This window comes from Salmo salar, chromosome 12 (assembly GCF_965601325.2).
Source record: "Salmo salar chromosome 12, fSalSal1, whole genome shotgun sequence".
Lineage (NCBI taxonomy): Eukaryota > Metazoa > Chordata > Actinopteri > Salmoniformes > Salmonidae > Salmo > Salmo salar.
In genome coordinates this window covers 70497880-70518737 of record NC_138302.1, presented here as the reverse complement: position 1 = coordinate 70518737, position 20858 = coordinate 70497880, and the positions used below count along the sequence as shown (strand labels likewise).

General features: G+C 46.1%; 1 protein-coding gene across 1 annotated transcript in view; it reads left to right on the top strand.

Moving 5' to 3' along the window:
* epha8 (eph receptor A8) overlaps positions 1-20858 on the top strand; it is a 101993-nt gene that overhangs the window by 41678 nt on the left and 39457 nt on the right. Inside the window, exons 2-3 of the mRNA XM_082959273.1 lie at positions 705-769; positions 20469-20666. Of these exons, the coding sequence (XP_082815399.1) occupies positions 705-769; positions 20469-20666 (263 nt within the window). The remainder of the gene's footprint in view (positions 1-704; positions 770-20468; positions 20667-20858) is intronic.

The following is a 20858-nucleotide window of genomic DNA, read 5'->3' as shown; positions in this document are numbered from 1 at the left end:
CGTATTCTTATTGTCATGACATCCAACAAATGTAAACACCTGGAGTTAGCTAAACAGCATTGACACTTGGATTGGAACCGGTGCTATGATCAGATGACATGAAAATAGAGATTTTTTGCCACGCACACCAGTGGTGGGATTGGGGTCTAAATAAGGATGCATAAGCAGAAAAGAACCCCATACCTACTGGAAAATATGGTGGTGGGTCTTAGATGTTATGGGTCTTTTTTGCTTTATGGGACAATTTGTATTATTTCTTTTGTACAGTCTTTTTTTCTTATCTTTATCAAGGTTTCCAATCATTTTGGACCTGACTGTACTTTCTGTTCCTAACACTGAAAATAAAACTGAAAATAAACTAAATAAAAACTTGCAAATCAGGTCAGAAAAAGAACTGAAACTAAACAGATTTCCTAATAAAAATGTAATAATGAATCGAAATAAAACACAAAACTATAATAACCTTGGCACACAGACACACTCACTGTTACCAATATGTAATATTCTTCAGCTCAGGAATGGGAACGATAGCTACCTGTGGGAGACACAAAGCCATTTAATGGTGTTTCCAAATGTACAAATACGTATCACAGATGTCTTTGCAGCTGTCCATGCACGCTGTTCGTTATAGTGTGTGTGTGACTGTGAGTACTACACACATTTCATATATATTTATCCTCACAGATGTTCTTTCTGTTTTGTAGTGAATCTACTAGACACATCCTCAATATCAGGAGACTGGGGCTGGCTAACATACCCATCACATGGGGTAAGTATTTCTCCTGTGTGTGTGTGCGTGCGTGCGGGCGGTCGTGTAATCCATCTCAGGACTGAAGCAGAGATACAGTGGAGTAGTGAAGTGTATTAACTAGAACTTTTTCTTGAAAGTGCCAGTAAAGTGTAATAATGACCCACTGGACACAGACGTCAATTCAACGTCTATTTGAAATGAAATGATGTGGAAACAACGATGATTCAACCAGTGTGTGCCCAGTGGTGAAATGCTGTCAATGCATGGAACTGGTACACTGATGTCCTCATTATTCTCCCATCAGCGTCCTTTCCGCCTATCTCGTCAGTCTGACACATTGTTTGATCTCACAATACAGCAAAGAGGAGCGGGAAGACAGAGGCAGAGAGAAGGAGGCGGAGAACAAGGGGAAAGAAGAGGAGACAAGTGTAAAGCACTTTGAGACGCAGTGACAAGTGGGAAGAAATGCGATCCATTTATATAGTTATTGTTAAGAGGCAGAGGGGGAAGATAAAAGACAGAGGAAGAACGACGATGGGGGGAGTGGGGGGGTTGAGCAGGAAAGGATGAAAGGGGATGAATAAGATAAGTAGTAAATGTTGTATATGTAGCAGAAAGAAGAGACCAATAGAACTGGTGCAGGGAGGAGAAGGAGAAGCTAAGGAGAAGAGGGAGGAGAAAGAGAAGTGAAAGAAGAAGCAGGAGAGGAGAGAGCTGGCCCCTGTTTCCTCCTCAGTAAATTAGCATATTGTAACAGTGGGGGATGATGCGTGGGGTATTGAATTAGCCACTCTCAGAGTGATCAGGGCAGTGAGTTGTCCCTGTCCTGCCACACATGCTCACACACACATACACACATACACACACAAACACACACACATGAATGTGCGTTAGAGCTGTCACTTTCCTCTCCACGCTCCTGTCAGAGATGTCACCATGGTGATTTACCCAGCATGCCTCACTCCCCACTGGGACACAATTACCCAATCAACCAATCAGCTCATTGTCTGATGATGTGATTGTTAAGAAACAGACATGAGAAAATAGACTCCTCCGGCTGTAGAGTTGGGCCAGTGGTTCCCAAACTTTTATAGTCCTGTACTCCTTCAAACATTCAACCTCCAGCTGCGTACTCCCTCTAGCACCAGGGTCAGCTCAATCGCAAATGTTGTTTTTTGCCATCATTGTAAGCCTGCCACACACACAAACTATACGATACATTTATTAAACATAAGAATGAGTGTGAGTTTTTGTCACAACCCGGCTCGTGGGAAGTGACAAAGAGCTGTTATAGGACTAGGGCACAAATAATATAATAATAATAATCAATAATTTTGCTCTTTATTTAGCCATCTTACATATAAAACTTTATTTGTTCATCAAAAATTGTGAATAACTCACCACAGGTCAATGAGAAGGGTGTGCTTGAAAGGATGCACATAACTCTGCAATGTTAAGTTGTATTGGAGAGAGTCCGTCTTAAATAATTTTCCACACACAGTCTGTGCCTGTATATAGTTGTTATGCTAGTGAGGGCCGAGAATCCACTCTCACATAGGTATGTGGTTGCAAAGGGCATCAGTGTCTTAACCACGCAATTTCCCAAGACAGGATACTCTGCAGCCCTATCTCGAAATCTGGCAGTGGATTCTGATTAAATTCAATTTTCACAGAATCGCTTGTTGCAATTTCGATGAGGCTCTCTTGTTCAGATATCGGTAAGTGGACTGGAGGCAGGGCATGAAAGGGTTAACGAATCCATTTGCTTGTGTCGTCCATTTCGGGAAGGTACCTGCATAATTGCGCACCCAGCTCATTCAGGTGCTTCGCTATATCACATTTGACATTGTCCGTAAGCTTGAGTTCATTTGCACACAAAAAAATCATACGGCGATAGAAAGACCTGTGTGTTGTCCTCATTAATGCAGACAGAGAAGAGCTCCAACTTAATCATAGCCTCAATGTTGTCCTGCACAGTCCCTGTAATCCTAGATTCAGATCATTCAGGCGAGAAAAAAACATCACCCAGATAGGCCAGTCGTGTGAGAAACTCATCATCATGCAAGCGGTCAGACAAGTGGAAATGATGGTCAGTAAAGAAACTTCAAGCTCATCTCTCAATTCAAAAAAATGTGTCAATACTTTAACCCTTGATAACGCTTGTAAAAGCGTTACATGGTCGCTGCCCATATCATTGCATAATGCAGAAAATACACGAGAGTTCAGGGGCCTTGCTTTAACAAGGTTAACCAGTTTCACTGTTGTGTCCAAAACGTCTTTCAAGCTGTCAGGCATTCCCTTGGCAGCAAGAGCCTCTCGGTGGATGCTGCAGTGTACCCAAGTAGCGTTGGGAGCAACTGCTTGCACGCGCGTTACCACTCCACTATGTCTCCCTGTCATGGCTTTTGCGCCATCAGTACACATACCAACACATCTTGACCACCAAAGTCCATTTGATGTCACAAAGCTATCCAGTACTTTAAAAAATCCTCTCCCGTTGTCCTGATTTCCAGTGGTTTGCAGAAGAGGATGTCTTCCTTAATTGACCCCCCATAAATGTAACAGACATATACCAGGAGCAGTGCCAGGCCCGCCACGTCTGTTGACTCATTAAGCTGTAATGCAAAGAGTTCACTGGCTTGTATGCGAAGCAGTAATTGTTTCAAAACATCTCCTGCCATGTCGCTGATGCATCGTGAAACAGTGTTGTTTGATGAAGGAAATTTCTGTATAGTTTTTTGGGCCTTTTCCTCCAGCATTGTTCCAGCCATATCCACGGCAGCAGGAAGAATTAAGTCCTCCACAATAGTATGGGGCTTGCCTGTCCTAGCCACTCGGTAGCTCACCATATAAGATGCTTCTAGCCCCTTCTTATTAACGGTATCTGTTGCTTTTATACATGTCTTACTACTCAAAAGTTGTCTTAATTCTCGCTCAAAAAACACCTGTGGCCTATTTTTCAAATTGGCATGTTTCATTTCTAAATGTCTGCGCAAGAGAGAAGGTTTCACCCACAAGAGAGTAACGGTTAATGTGATTGGATGTTAATTATTTGACTAGGCTACCTGTATTTGTGTAACGGCTGTCTACGGAAGAAGTGGACCAAAATGCGGCGGAGTTAGGGTTCGTCATTTTTAATGTTACGAACACTATGCAATTAACAAAACAACAAAACTGACAGCCAACACAGTCCTGTCAGGTGCAACAACAGTGACAAGCACACTTACCCACACCACACAACGGAAACGTAGGCAACTTATGTGTGACTCCCAATCAACCACAACCCTCTACAGCTGTGCTTGATTGGAAGTCACACGGCCAAAATTAAATGAAACAATAAAACACTTACTCCCTTCTGCCACGTCCTGACCCAACTACACCCTCTACTGGTCAGGACGTGACAGTACCCCCCCCCTCAAGGTGCAGACCCCGGGATGCACCTAAAAAAAGGAAAACACAAAAAAAATCCCCAACAAAAAGGAACACCTAAACAATAAGGGAGGGAAGGGAGGGTGGCTGCCGTCACCGACGGCACTGTGCTACACCCTCCCTCCCCAACCCACCTATCCTGGAGGTGGCTCAGGTGCAGGACGTGGACCTCGCTCCACCTTCGGCGTCGCCCACTCTGTTGGCGCCGATCGCTGCGCCGGGCAGACGGGCCACTCGGGCTGACCCTGGCAGACGGACCACTCGGGCTGGGTCGGAAGGCATGCGGGCCACTCGGGCTGGGCCGGAAGGCATGCGGGCCACTCGGGCTGGGCCGGAAGGCATGCGGGCCACTCGGGCTGGGCCGGAAGGCATGCGGGCCACTCGGGCTGGGCCGGAAGGCATGCGGGCCACTCGGGCTGGGCCGGAAGGCATGCGGGCCACTCGGGCTGGGCCGGAAGGCATGCGGGCCACTCGGGCTGGGCCGGAAGGCATGCGGGCCACTCGGGCTGGGCCGGAAGGCATGCGGACCACTCGGGCTGGGCCGGAGGGCAGGAGGACCACTCGGGCTGGACCGGAGGGCAGGAGGACCACTCGGGCTGGACCGGAGGGCAGGAGGACCACTCGGGCTGATCCTGACAGGCCGGGCACCCTGGCAGATCAGGGCAGGCGGGCACCTCTGGCAGAACAGGGCAGTCCGGCCACTCCGGCAGAACAGGGCAGTCCGGCCACTCCGGCAGAACAGGGCAGTCCGGCCACTCCGGCAGAACAGGGCAGTCCGGCCACTCCGGCAGAACAGGGCAGTCCGGCCACTCCGGCAGAACAGGGCAGTCCGTCCACTCCGGCAGAACAGGGCAGTCCGGCCACTCTGGCAGAACAGGGCAGTCCGGCCACTCTGGCAGAACAGGGCAGTCCGGCCACTCTGGCAGAACAGGGCAGTCCGGCCACTCTGGCAGAACAGGGCAGTCCGGCCACTCTGGCAGTTCAGGGCAGTCCGGCCACTCTGGCAGTTCAGGGCAGTCCGGCCACTCTGGCAGTTCAGGGCAGTCTGGCCCCTCCGGCAGTTCAGGGCAGTCTGGCCACTCCGGCAGTTCAGGGCAGTCTGGCCACTCCGGCAGTTCAGGGCAGTCTGACCTCTCTGGCGACTGTTGACTGGCGGGCAGCTCTGACGACTGTTGACTGGCGGGCAGCTCTGACGACTGTTGACTGGCGGGCAGCTCTGACGACTGTTGACTGGCGGGCAGCTCCGACTCAGGATTCACCAGGCTGGGGAGACATAACGGAGGCCTGGCTTGAGGAGGTGGCACAGGAGAGACCAGGGTGGAGAGACCCACTGGAGGACCGGTCCGTGGAGGAGACACGGGCTTGACCAGGATAGGGAGATCCACTGGAGGACTGGTCCGTGGAGGAGACACGGGCTTGACCAGGATAGAGAGACCCACTGGAGTACTGGTCCGTGGAGGAGGCACGGGCTTGACCAGGATAGGGAGACCCACTGGAGGACTGGTCTGTGGAGGAGACACGGGTTTGACCAGGATAGGGAGACCCACTGGAGGACTGGTCCGTGGAGGAGACACGGGCTTGACCAGGATAGAGAGACCCACTGGAGTACTGGTCCGTGGAGGAGGCACGGGCTTGACCAGGATAGGAAGACATGCAGGAGGCTTGGTTCTGGGCGTAGGTACAGGATGTGCAGGGCTGGGAAGACATGGAGGAGGCCTGTTTCTGGGCGCAGGCACAGTCTTTACCAGACAACCAGCACGCACCTCAGGACGAGTATGGAGAGCTGCCTCAGGTGACATCATACCCACGACACGCTCATTAGGGCGAATGCCGTACTTTATGCACCACACTAGCAGCTCTCTCATCTCTCTCTCTCCTAATTTTCCCATTAACCCCGTCACAGTCTCTGTCTCATAGCCCTCGCTCACCTCCAATGTCATCCCGACTGGCTCTGGTTCCGACCTCAGCTCCACCGACTGTCCCGTGTGCCCCCCCCAAAAAAAATATTGGGGCTGCCTCTCGCGCTCGTTGCGCTCTCTCTCCTCGTAGTATCGCCTCTCCGCTCTCGCCGCTTCAATCTCCCACTGCGGGAGGCGATAATCCCCAGCCTGAGTCCATGGTCCCTCTCCGTCCAGGATCTGTTCCCATGTCCATTTGTCCATAACGCAGTAGTCCTGCTGCTCCTTCCTCTTCCGCCGCTTGGTCCTGGTTTGGTGGGTAATTCTGTAACGGCTGTCTACGGAAGAAGTGGACCAAAATGCGGCGGAGTTAGGGTTCGTCATTTTTAATGTTACGAACACTATGCAATTAACAAAACAACAAAACTGACAGCCAACACAGTCCTGTCAGGTGCAACAACAGTGACAAGCACACTTACCCACACCACACAACGGAAACGTAGGCAACTTATGTGTGACTCCCAATCAACCACAACCCTCTACAGCTGTGCTTGATTGGAAGTCACACGGCCAAAATTAAATGAAACAATAAAACACTTACTCCCTTCTGCCACGTCCTGACCCAACTACACCCTCTACTGGTCAGGACGTGACAATTTGACATTGTGCTGTTATTTTGATGAACACTAATTGGTTTAATTATATTTTGGCAGTGAATTAAAGGCTACTCAGGTGAGGGAAAAAACTCACCCAAATGTTGGAATATATAAATGTACTGTTTGAATTTTTTATTTTCTATGTGAATCACATTTTTATTTTGCTTACCCCCGACGGACTACCTGAGTTGGGCAAACTCTGTGAGATGTCAGTTTGAAGTTGGCATAAACGTTCCAAGACAACTATCAAGCGATGAAATCGAATAAAATGTTTGTCAGGTGCGTCGTAAAAGCTAGACCAAGGCGCAGCGGGTATCATGCTCATCTTTATTTATAGTATAAGAGAACACTTAAACAAAATATAAACGAACGCCAAACAACAGTTCCGTAAGGACACAAGCACTATACGAAAAACAACCACCCACAAAACCCAAAGGAAAACAGGCTGCCTAAGTATGGCTTCCAATCAGAGACAACGAAAGACACCTGCCTCTGATTGGAAACCCCACTCGGCAAACCTGGAAAATGGATCATAGAAAATGAAAACTAGAACCAAAATCCCCTAGACAAAAAACCACAAAACAAACACCCCCTGCCACGCCCTGACCAACTACAATGACAAATAACCCCTTTTCTGGCCAGGACGTGACAGTACCCCCCCCCCCCCCCCCCTCCAAAGGTGCAGACCCCGAATGCACCTCAAAACAAAACCCACAAAAACCACCCCAAACCTAAAGGGAGGGAAAGGAGGGTGGCCACCGTCAACGACGGTTCTTGTGCTTCACCCCCCCCCTTCCCAATCCTCCCACCACGGAGGTGGCTCTGGCTCTGGCCGCAGCTCCGGACTGGAGGGCGACTCTGGCAGCTCCGGACTGGCGGGCGACTCTGGCAGCTCCGGACTGGCGGGCGACTCTGGCAGCTCCGGACTGGCGGGCGACTCTGGCAGCTCCGGACTGGCGGGCAACTCTGCCAGGGGCCTGGATCTGGGCACAGGCACAGGATTCAACATGCTGGGGAGACATGCAAGAGGCCTGGCTCTGGGACCAGGCACAGGATTCACCAGGCTGGGGAGACATGCAGGAGGCCTGGCTCTGGGAGCAGGCACAGGACTCACCAGGCTGGGGAGACATGCAGGAGGCCTGGCTCTGGGAGCGGCACCGGATAGACCGGGTCCTGGAGACGCACTGGAGGTCTGGAGCGCACGGCCTGCACAACCCGTCCTGACTGAGTTGTCACTGTAGCCCGGCACGGGCGAAGCGCTGGCACAGGGCGAACTGGGCTGTGCTGGAGATTGAGGGCTGCCGTGCGTAGAGCAGGCGCAGGGTAGGCTGGACCTAGGAGACGCATTGGTGGCCAGATGTGCTGCGCCGGCGCACTTCTCCCTGGCTGGATGCCCACTCTAGCACGGCACTTGCGGGGGGCTGGTATCGACCGCACCGGACTGTGTGTGCAGATGGGCGAGACCGTGCGCACTTCCGCATAGCACGGTGCTCTCCACATCAACCGCTCCCCACGGTAAGCACGGGGAGGTGCCTCAGGTCTATTGCCTGACTCCGCCAATCTCCCCGTGTGCCCCCCCCCCCCAAAAAAAAAAATTGGGGGCTGCCTGTCAGGCTCCTGTAGCTGACTTAACTTCTCCTCCCAGAATCGCCGTTTCGCCTTCCAAGTCCATTTTTCTCCACTCTTCCCCTGCTCCTTACCCCGCTGCTTGGTCTTCTTTAGGTGGGTGGTTCTGTCAGGTGCGTCGTTAAAGCTAGACCAAGGCGCAGCGGGTATCATGCTCATCTTCTTTATTTATAGTATAAGAGAACACTTAAACAAAATATAAACAAATGCCAAACAACAGTTCTGTAAGGACACAAGCACTATACGAAAAACAACCACCCACAAAACCCAAAGGAAAACAGGCTGCCTAAGTATGGCTTCCAATCAGAGACAACGAAAGACACCTGCCTCTGATTGGAAACCACACTCGGCAAACCTGGAAAACGGAACATAGAAAATGAAAACTAGAACCAAAATCCCCTAGACAAAAAACCCCAAAACACAACACAAACACTCCCTGCAACGCCCTGACCAACTACAATGACAAATAACCCCTTTTCTGGCCAGGACGTGACAATGTTATTGGTCACATATTCATATTTAGCAGATGTTATTGCGGATGTAGCGAAATGCTTGTGTTGCTAGCTCCAACAGTGCAGCAATATTTAACAACTCACAACAATACACACAAATCTAAAAGTAAAATAATGGAATTAAGAAATATATAAATATTAGGATGAGCAATGTCGGAGTGGCATTGACTAAAATACAGTAGAAAAGAATACAGTATATAATATGAAATGAGTAAAGCAGTATGTATACATTATTAAAGTGACTAGTGTTCCATTATTAAAGTGACCAGTGATTCCATGTCTATGTATATAGGGTAGCAGCCTCTAAGGTGCAGGGTTGAGTGGTAGCCGGCTAGTGATGGCTATTTAACAGTCACATGGCCTTGAGATAGAAGCTGTTTTTCAGATAGGGAGTTCTACTCCGCATCACATATGTTATGTAAATCTCATCTCAGTGGTGAAAATACCCTTAAAAGCTCAGTTTAAGAAGGCTCTTAGAAAGCTCTTAGTCAGAACCATAGCAGTGCTTAGCAGAGACCTCTCTACCGCACGTATCTGCACTCAAGACTTTAGAAAAAGGGTAATTCAAAAATGTGAGGTATAATGAAAATGTACTGGATCATTTGATTTGATTTGACAGATGTGAGGATTTATCTTGATATTCCTCACTTGGTATTCCATGAATTCCTATGTATGTGTTCACATCCCTGCAGTGGCATGTTTATTGTGATGCCTCTCACACATGGGGTTCTGTATGTGTGTGAGGAATAAATAAACTGCAGGAATAGAAGGACAGAAAGAGATGACTGGCAGAAAATGTAACTGATAGTATGGGAATGCATATATATGTGGACATTTCTGTGTTTCGGTGTGTGTGTGTGTGTGTGTGTGTGTGTGTGTGTGTGTGTGTGTGTGTGTGTGTGTGTGTGTGTTTTTGGTGTGTGTGTGTGTGTGTGTGTTTTGGTGTGTGTGTGTGTGTGTGTGTGTGTGTGTGTGTGTGTGTGTGTGTGTGTGTGTGTGTGTGTGTGTGTGTGTGTGTGTGTGTGTGTGTGTGTGTTGGCAGTAGTGGTGAGTTGCTGAGCTGTGGTAGCATTGCCCTTGTGGAGGGAAGGCTCTCCCCCATGGGATCTGTGATAAACGGGAGTCATGACAGCTTCTGTAACGAAGAAGACTGATAGGCCACTACACACACACACACACAAACACACACACACACACACACACACACACACACACACACACACACACACACACACACACACACACACACACACACACACACACACACACACACACACACACACACACACACACACACACACACACACACACACAGGGTCACAGGCTCACATAAAGACAAAACTCTGGTAATTTTGCTACTCTGATGGTGTATGAAATGTTCCACCCAGCAACACCAGTTTTCTGTCATCTCATTTTTTACTTTGACCTCTCATCAGGCTTTAGAAACCCTCTGATGAAGAGAGAGAGAGAGAGAGAAAGAGAGACAGAGAGAGAGAGAGAGAAAGAGAGACAAAGAGAGAGAGAGAGAGAGAGAGAGAGAGAGAGAGAGAGAGAGAGAGAGAGAGAGAGAGATTGAGAGAGAAAGAGACTATGGACAGAGAGTGAGGTGTGCAGAGATAGAGACGTATCCCACTGCCTATAGGAAAAGAAATAACAGCAGCAATGGCTGGGCTGCTGGTAGATTAGTCTGTGTGTATGTGTGCGCGTGTCTGTGTCTGCGCACGTACATGTGTGTGTGCACGTGCGTGTGTGTCTGGTTTGTGTGTGTGTGTGTTTGTGTTACTGGGTTTGTGGTATGGATTAAAATTGTCTCCCTGCTGCTCATCGATTGTGAAATCCTGGACAGGCCTAGGAAGAGACAGAGAGAAAGAGAGGGGAGGGGAAAGAGAGCATACCGATGTGTGTGTGAGCGCCAGTCAGAGATGAAGGGAAGGAGAGAGGGAGCGATGGCGAGGTAAGCACTGGAGAGATAGAGGAAGAGGGGAACGTTCCAAAGCTTGTGGCTGACTGTGTGTCCAGGAAACATGAAGCGTAGAATGCGTATAGAACAGCCAAAGTGTGAACACTATCTTACACTTCCGCAGAGAGGAGAAGGGAATGGTTGATGTTCAGTATGGTAGGCTACATACCCGTAGAAAGAGGACAGAAAAAGATAACCTCAGAATGGAGATATCAGGTGCATGGAAAAGACTGGGCGTAATATCTAGATTGACAGGAGAAAGGTCTTAAAATACATTTTATCAGGACTGACGATGGGACATATGACAAACTGTAATAGACTGCTGATTAGCCCTGTGTGTGTGTGTGTGTGTGTGTGTGTGTGTGTGTGTGTGTGTGTGTGTGTGTGTGTGTGTGTGTGTGTGTGTGTGTGTGTGTGTGTGTGTGTGTGTGTGTGTGTGTGTGTGTGTGTGAGTGTGCGTGTGCGTGACAGATTGAGAGGCCTTTTATTAGCGCCCCTAGCTCTCCCCCCTGTCTGCGGCTCATTTATATGACATCATGAGGTATCACGCCTCCCCGTCAGGGGGCCTCCTTCTATCCAATTTAGTCAGGCTGCACTGAGGACGCCCGTGGGCAGCCCCAGGAGCCGCAGAGAGCTGCAAAACTCTCTCTCACACACACACACCACACACACATACACACACAGATGTCAGGAGCCATCAGGCAGAGCAGGAAGACTTTATTATCTTGCTGTCCACTCCTTATCGGTCATGACAGGTTCATCCACCGGCCGCCCCATGATGCGATCGATACCACTGACAGGACTGTGTGTGTGTGTGTGTGTGTGTGTGTGTGTGTGTGTGTGTGTGTGTGTGTGTGTGTGTGTGTGTGTGTGTGTGTGTGTGTGTGTGTGTGTGTGTGTGTGTGTGTGGGTGTGGGTGTGGGTGTTTGTTTGTGAAGAGCGGGGGTGATGAACTCGCAAAGCAAAAACGATGATTTGCCCAAGTGTCAAAAACCCACGAACCCCCACAGTCATTATCATCACACACATGCTATTTGTATCTTTCTCATACAGACAGACAGACAGACAGACAGACAGACAGACAGACAGACAGACAGACAGACAGACAGACAGACACGATTTGAGGCACACACACCACACACACACACACACACACACACACACACACACACACACACACACACACACACACACACACACACACACACACACACACACACACACACACACACACACACACACACACAGAGAGAGAAGCCCCCAACAGTCTGAAGCAGGTGCAGTTGTTACCTGAAACAGTGTGTGATTGATGGGACAGTACAGATGGATCCTGCCAAAACACAGGTCTGACACACGCGCGTGCGCGCACACACACACGCGCACACACACACACACACATTCGGACTAGCCGAGAGAGAGAGAGAGAGAGAGAGCGAGAGCGAACGAAGGGGATAGAGACCTGAGAGAGAGGGAACATGGCAGAAAAATGGAACACAAGAGAGAAGCGTGACCTTTCATTATAGAAAACGTATAGCTTCCTGAATATTGTCAATAGCAGTGTACAGTACAAACAGTGTTTTCAATCAATCATCAGGCCTGTTTTATAGACCATATAGAGCAAGTTTCTCTGAAATGGGCTTGGATCGTGAGAGCTTTAAGGCTGAGATTAGGTTATCTATATCTAAAGAATAGACACACACACACACAGACACAGACACAGACACAGACACACACACAGACACACACACACGCACACGCACACACACACACACACACACACACACACACACACACACACACACACACACACACACACACAGACACACACACACACACACACAGACACAGACACACACACAGACACACACACACACACACACACACACACACACACACACACACACACACACACACACACACACACACAGACACACACACAGACACAGACACACACAGACAGACACACACACACACAAAGAAACTGGATATCAGAGTCACACCATTACACCTTCTACCGCATTGATATTAGACCTGTGCAATTAATGTTATCGCTGTCACCATGCCCACACAGAGATTAGTTTATCCATATCTATAGAATAGAGAATGCCAAGAGTGTGCAAAGCTGTCATCAAGGCAAAGAGTGGCCACTTTGAAGAATCTAAAATCTAAAATATATTTTAATTTGTTCAACACTTTTTTTGTTACTACATGATTGGGAAACAAAAGACAGAGGGAGGGACAACTACGTACATGTTATTTCATAGTTTTGATGTCTTCACTATTATTCTACAATGTGGAAAATAGTCAAATTAAGAAAAACCCTTGAACGAGCACTGTAGGTGTGTCCACATTTTTTGACTGGTACTGTATGCCTCATCACAATTCTGTCTCGGAGATCTACGCACAGTTCCTTGGACTTCATGGTATAGTTTCTGCTCTGACATGCACTGTCCACTGTGGGACCTTATATAGACAGGTCTGTTTCTTAATAAATCAGTTTGAACAATTGAATTGGTCACATGTGGACTCCAATGAAGTTGTAGTGACATCTCAAGGATGATCAAAGGAAATTGGATCCACCTGAACTCAATTTGGAGTGTCGTAGCAAAGGGGGTGTGAATTCTTATGTATATTAGATATTTCATTTTCAATACATTTCACTTTGTCATTATGGGGTACTGTGTTTAGATGGGTGAAATAAAAACGATTTAATCCATTTTGAATTCAGAATGTAACAAAAAATTGTGGAATAAGTCAAAGGGTATGAATACTTTCTGAAGGCACTCTATCTGCCACTTCTTCTTTCTCGCTCCCTCCCTCTGTCTTTTTTTCCCAATCCCCCTTTCCTTCTCTCTCTGTCTGACACTCTCTCTTTCATCATCTCTCCATCTTTCTCTCCCTTTCTCACTTTCTCTCTCCCCCTCCCTCTATTATTTTCCTTTCCTCTCTCCCTTTCCCGCTCATTCTCTCTTTCATTCTTTCTCTCACCATTTCTCTCGCTGTCAGTCTGTCTCTCTCTGTCTTTCTATCCCTCTCTCTTTAACTGACTTAAAGGGTTATTCCATGCCACACACTAATCTGAAATTAAATCTCTCTAAGAGCAGAGAGTATTTTTCTCTGTGGTTTCTATCCTCTGTGATGGAACCTATGTGTTTCTGCAGACTCAAATAAAATACATTTTTTTTGCCACATGCTTCATAAACAACAGGTGCAGACTAACTGTGAAATGCTTACTTACGGGCCCTCCCAACAATGCAGAGAGAAAGAAAATGGAGAAATAATAGAAAAGTAAAACACGTAATAATAAATACACAATGAGTAACGATAACTTGGCTATATACACGGGGTACCAGTACCGAGTCGACGTGCAGTGGTACGAGGTAATTGAAGTAGATATGTACAGTACATATAACTAGGAAAAACAAATAGTAGCAGCAGCGTATGTGACGACTCAAAAAAGGCTGTGGAAGCTTTGATGACACTGAGCAGGATTCTGACTGTTAGGGCTGGTCTTTGGGTGACAAGTGTACTAAACGTGACTCTACTTCTGACTCATCCGCTACGAGGGGATTGGGAATGGATGTTATACAGACATCTTGAAAGTGTGCCATATTCACTCTCCTTCTGACGGTGTATGTACAGTGACTTTAGAAAGTACTCACGCCCCTTGACTCTTTCCACATTTTGTTGTGTTACAGCCTGAATTTAAAATCGATTAAACTTAGATTTTTTGGTCACTGGCCTACATACAATACCCCATAATGTCAAAGTGGAATTCTGTTGTTCAACATTTTTACAAATTAATTTTAAATGAAAAGCTGAAATGTCTGGAGTCAGTAAGTATTCAACCCCTTTGTTATGGCAAGCCGACATAAGTTCAGGAGTAAAACAATTGTTAACAAGTCACATAATAAGTTGTATGGAGTCTCTGTGTGCAATGATAGTGTTTAACATGATTTTGAATGACTATCTCATCTTATACAATAATCTGTAAGGTCCCTCGGTCGGGCAGTGAATTTCAAACACAAATCCAACCACAAAGACCGGAGGTTTTCTAATGCCTCACAAAGAAGAGCACCTATAGGTAGAACAAAAAAAAACAGACATTGAAAATCCCTTTAAGCATGGTGACGTTATTAATTACACTTTCGATGGTGTATCAATACACTCAATAACTACAAATATACAGGCGTCCTTCATAACTCAGTTGCCGGAGAGGATGGAAACCGCTCAGGGATTTCACCATGAGGCCAATGGTGACTTTAAAACACTTACAGAGTTTAATGTCTGTGATAGGAGAAAACTGAGGAAGGATCAACAACAATGTAGTTACTCCACAATACTAACCTAATTGACAGAGTGAAAAGAAGGAAGCCTGTGGAGAATACAAGTATTCCAAAACATGCATCCTTGCAACAAGCAACTAAAGTAATGCTTTTTGTCCTGAATACAAAGTGTTATGTTTGGAGCAAATCCAAGTATCACTCTCTAAGCACGCTCTCTAAGCACAGGCAAAATCCCTGAGGAAAACCTGGTTTATTCTGCTTTCCTCCAAACATTGGGAGATCAATTCACCTTTCAGCAGGACAATAACCTAAAACACAAGGCCAAATCTACACTGGAGTTGTTTACCAAGAAGACGGTGAACATTCCTGAGTAGCCGAGTTACAGTTTTGACTTAAGTCTACTTGAAAATCTATGGCAAGACCTGAAAATAGTTGTCTAGCAATGATTAAGAACCAATTTGACAGAGCTTTTCTTTTTTTATAAAGGGCAAATGTTGCACAATTCAGGAGTGGATGTGAATACTTACGTAAATGAGATATTTCTGTATTTCTATTTCAATAAATTAGCAAACATTTCTAAAAACATGTTTTGAGGCTGTAGGTCAAGAGGTATGAATACTTTCTGAATGCACTGGTAGGTGCTCATTGTCCTTCTGACAATCTGTAGTTATTCACTCTCACACTCTATTCACTTCCTGTAATCCTTTTCTCTCACTATGTGTAGGTACTCACTCGCTCTCACTGTGTAGGTGATCAGTCTCTTTAGACTGGGTCCTCACTCTTTCTGACAATCTGTGTAGGTATTTTCTCTCTCCCTCTTTCTCTTTCTATTTCTCTCTCTTTCTCGCTCACTCTCCTTGGTGCACACTATACTGTGTATCTATACCAGTACTGCTGTTCTGTCAGGCAGATGGACAGATATAGTGTTTCTCAGTATTAGATCTCATCACAGTGCCTTTGTGTTGCGTTTGTTACCGCTCATCTCCTCCTCTCAGTCACTTAGACAGCACAAGCCTAGCTCTTTGTGCTTAAAGGGATTCTTTCACTTAAATGGAAATGCTAAATTACTTGGAATAAAACGAAGGCATGAAAGAATACAATCCAAGGCAGAAAAAGAAGAAGGATGAATCAGAGATATTATGATTATAGATCAGAAGTGTAATAATTCCTTCAAAATATCGCCTGTGGTTCTATGTGGTTACAAATGTACTGTATGTCTGTGGTTCTATGTGGTTATACATGTACTGTATGTCTGTGGTTCTATGTGGTTATACATGTACTGTATGTCTGGTTCTATGTGGTTATACATGTACTGTATGTCTGTGGTTCTATGTGGTTATACATGTACTGTATGTCTGTGGTTCTATGTGGTTATACATGTACTGTATGTCTGTGGTTCTATGTGGTTATACATGTACTGTATGTCTGGTTCTATGTGGTTATACATGTACTGTATGTCTGTGGTTCTATGTGGTTATACATGTACTGTATGTCTGTGGTTCTATGTGGTTATACATGTACTGTATGTCTGTGGTTCTATGTGGTTATACATGTACTGTATGTCTGTGGTTCTATGTGGTTATACATGTACTGTATGTCTGTGGTTCTATGTGGTTATACATGTACTGTATGTCTGGTTCTATGTGGTTATACATGTACTGTATGTCTGGTTCTATGTGGTTATACATGTACTGTATGTCTGTGGTTCTATGTGGTTATACATGTACTGTATGTCTGTGGTTCTATGTGGTTATACATGTACTGTATGTCTGTGGTTCTATGTGGTTATACATGTACTGTATGTCTGTGGTTCTATGTGGTTATACATGTACTGTATGTCTGGTTCTATGTGGTTATACATGTACTGTATGTCTGGTTCTATGTGGTTATACATGTACTGTATGTCTGGTTCTATGTGGTTATACATGTACTGTATGTCTGTGGTTCTATGTGGTTATACATGTACTGTATGTCTGTGGTTCTATGTGGTTATACATGTACTGTATGTCTGTGGTTCTATGTGGTTATACATGTACTGTATGTCTGTGTCTCTGGTGCACCATGCTTAATCTTTATTGAAACACAAGCACATGTTGATGTTGTTGTGTAATATAGATACAATGTTAGTGTCAACAAAAGTAATTTAGTGAGCTGACAGTGTGTATCTGTGTGTGCGTGTGCGTGTGCGTGTGCGTGTGCGTGTGCGCGTGCGCGTGCGTGTGCGTGTGTGTGTGTGTGTGTGTGTGTGTGTGTGTGTGTGTGTGTGTGTGTGTGTGTGTGTGTGCGTGTGTGCGTGTGAAAGAGAGAGAGGGAATGGGACAAGTGTATTGTCTGTGGATGCCACATCTGATGTATCCTGATGGGAAATTGTCTGGGTTGGCAGGCAGGAAATGTTCTCTCTCTCTCAAAAACACAGCACCACTCGTCTCTGTGGCCATGTATATATGTTTTGTCGTGGCGATAGTCATCTCATCTCCCTGTTACTTAGGCAAACAAACAGTCCATGGAACACTCAGTGGAGCTGACAGCAGCCAGTCTCTTTAACCCTTTATCCTACTGTCACAACATATAGCCTTCTCATTTATCCCGTACGGCTCATAATCTATTCACATCACTGTCTCTTTAACCCTTTATCCTACTGTCACAACATATAGCCTTCTCATTTATCCCGTACGGCTCATAATCTATTCACATCACTGTCTCTTTAACCCTTTATCCTACTGTCACAACATATAGCCTTCTCATTTATCCCGTACGGCTCATAATCTATTCACATCACTGTCTCTTTAACCCTTTATCCTACTGTCACAACATATAGCCTTCTCATTTATCCCGTACGGCTCATAATCTATTCACATCACTGGTTCTCAAAGTGTCACAAACGTGCCAAGGAACCGCCCCAGGTGTGTCTGATTCATTATGTGAAAACACCCTTCTGCTCGAAGTTCTCTCCCGCAGAAATATGCATTTCCCAAGTAAAGAAGAGTGTGAAAGAAGATGCTAATGGGAAGGAGGGATAATGAGAGAGATAGAGAGGTCCTAGATCGGCTAATTAGAGCAGGGCTTCATGAGTTCAAGGACGATTTTAATTTAGCAGATAAGATGAGGGGAGGAGGGTGTGAAAGGGGTGAGACGGGTGAGACTTCCAAGATCTTAATTACTGCATTGATTTCTCTGTGGTGCTGCCTCGGGGGAGGAGGGGTGAGGAGGGAGGTGGTGGGTCTCTTTGGGAAGCCCAGTCTTCTTAGCTGGAGCCAAGTTCATTTGACTCCGGCCAAAAGCTCTGCCCAGGTCAACTCTTTCCCTTTCAATTACTCAGACACTCACATAATGCATTCAGCTCAGGAGGAACCCGCTAAGCCCCAGGGATGGACACACACGCATGCACACTCTCGCTCTCTTTCTCTCTCTCTTCTCACTCTCTCTCTCCCTCTCTCTTTTATTCTCTAGACTCTCTAGATTCTCAAACTGTTACATGAAAATAATAATTTTTGCTAACCGTTGAGGAATTCTATCAAATAGGACAAAAACCACCTCCCAACCTCATTGTCAATTACCCTGTTTGACCTGGGTTCTACATCTAGATCTCTTGAACGTTTTGAAGTAGGAACAGGCCTACATTTGAATGCGGACTTGGAATAGTACTTTGTCTGTAGCACTGTGTGTGTCCGTGGTTGTGTCTGTGTTTAGTAGCAGCAGTTTGGGGCAGTCCCGCTCCTCATGTGCTGAAATAGCAGTGGGCTGGATTTGAACCCATGCTGCAGTGGTATATATGTTATCTGGAGGCAACCTTAAAGGCCCACTGCAGTCAAAAACATGATTTGCCAAGGTTTTATATTTATTTCCTCATTATGAGGTTAGAATAATGCTGTGAAATTGCGAAAATTATGATAATACCTTTTTAGTATAGGAGCTGTGTGAAAAGACTGCCTGAAATTTCAGCATGTTTTGGTGGAATGGAGTTTTGGCCTGCCTGGTGACATAACCAGGAAATAAATTAGATAATAAACCAATAAGAATGAGTTCCAAATCTCTCTGCCAATGACAGCTAATTTTCAGTTTTCCCCTCCCCACTTAGACCACTCCCAGACAGCCCTAGCAAAATTCTTGCTTGAGAAATTGCTCTTTGCTAAGAACCTATTTTTGTTTATTTTTTACAATTTTAATTGAAAACAATCACAGTAAGGTACTTCATTGATACCCAGAAATGATTTTATATTGAGAAAAAACAGCTGCATTGGACCTTTATGCTTGACTCACAGTCAGTCCACTATTCCTGGTCACAGCTGGATAGAGGCAGGCACGAGCGCACGAATACCAGGGGTTATGAGTTAATTGGCAGCAGAAAGCCTGTACACCCCTATCTAGGTGTCATTACAGTAATCTACAGGTGTGTGGATGAAAACCTCTCTGTCATGACTTGTAGCTACTGCTTGTGTTCCCTCTAGACAGCTAGGCTAATCATAACACATTTATCTTTTTATTTGTATTTAACTAGGTAAGTCAATTAAGAACTAATTCTTATTCACAATGACGGCCTACCCCAGCCAAATCCGGACAGCGCTGGGCCAATTGTGCAGCGCCCTATGGGACTCCCAATCACGGGCGGATGTGATTCCGCCTGGATTCGAATCAGGGACTGTAGTGTCGCCTCTTGCGCTGAGATGCAGTGCCTTAGACCGCTGCGCCACCCGGGAGCCATAACAGTAATTCCATATAACGCATACATTATACTAAGAGAAAGCATTGATGCATTGAGTCGCTAGAGCGCAATGAGCCAAGTAAAGCCCCCTCGGCCAAACCCTCCCCTAACCCGGATGACGCTGGGCCAATTATACAGTGGAACATCCTGCTTTTAGAGAGTGAATGTTGTTGTGTATCAAACACAGAGTGACATACCGCGCGTTACGGAAATAGTCACTTAGAGCTGATATGCAATTGATATGCCCGTTGTATAGATGTCTGACTCCATATTACAACACAAACAACACTGTCACAGACACAATGTGTTTCTGACTGATGCTATTACTGGGAGCTGTGGATGTAAGCATAACCATGCTGTTACTGTAGCAGATCTGCCTGACTTACATGGCTGTTCATCCTATGATGCTACTCAGCCTGCACTGTTTTATACAAGTTTTCTGGAACAAGTCATGAATATATTTTGTTTCAGAGAAAACAAATTTCAATCTAAATATATTTTAGTAACTACTTACACAGAAAATGGAGTGTGGGTATTCTCTACACTTGATTGAACAGGACTGTTTCCCTCTCCCTTCTTGTCTAACTTTTTCTCTTAACCCCTCACCCCTCTCTCTCCCTCCTGCATCTTCCTCTCCTCTTCCTGCAGTGGGATTCCATCAATGAGATGGATGAGTATTTCAGCCCCATCCACACGTACCAGGTGTGTAACGTGATGAGTCCCAGTCAGAACAACTGGCTGAGGACAGGCTGGATCGCTCGTGATGGAGCCAGGAGGATCTACATTGAGGTCAAGTTCACCCTCCGGGACTGTAACAGCATGCCTGGAGTACTGGGAACCTGCAAGGTACGAGATGGAGGGGGGAAAGAGTAAGACAGATGGAGAGGGGGAGAAGATTTAGACAAGGATTCACCAACTTCCCCCATTTATTTATTTTTATTGTTGGACATTAAGAATGTAAAAACACCAGCAAATCAGCTCCAAGTGGTTTTAATGTTGGAAAGACTGTATGTTCCAAAGTATTCCCTCACATAACAG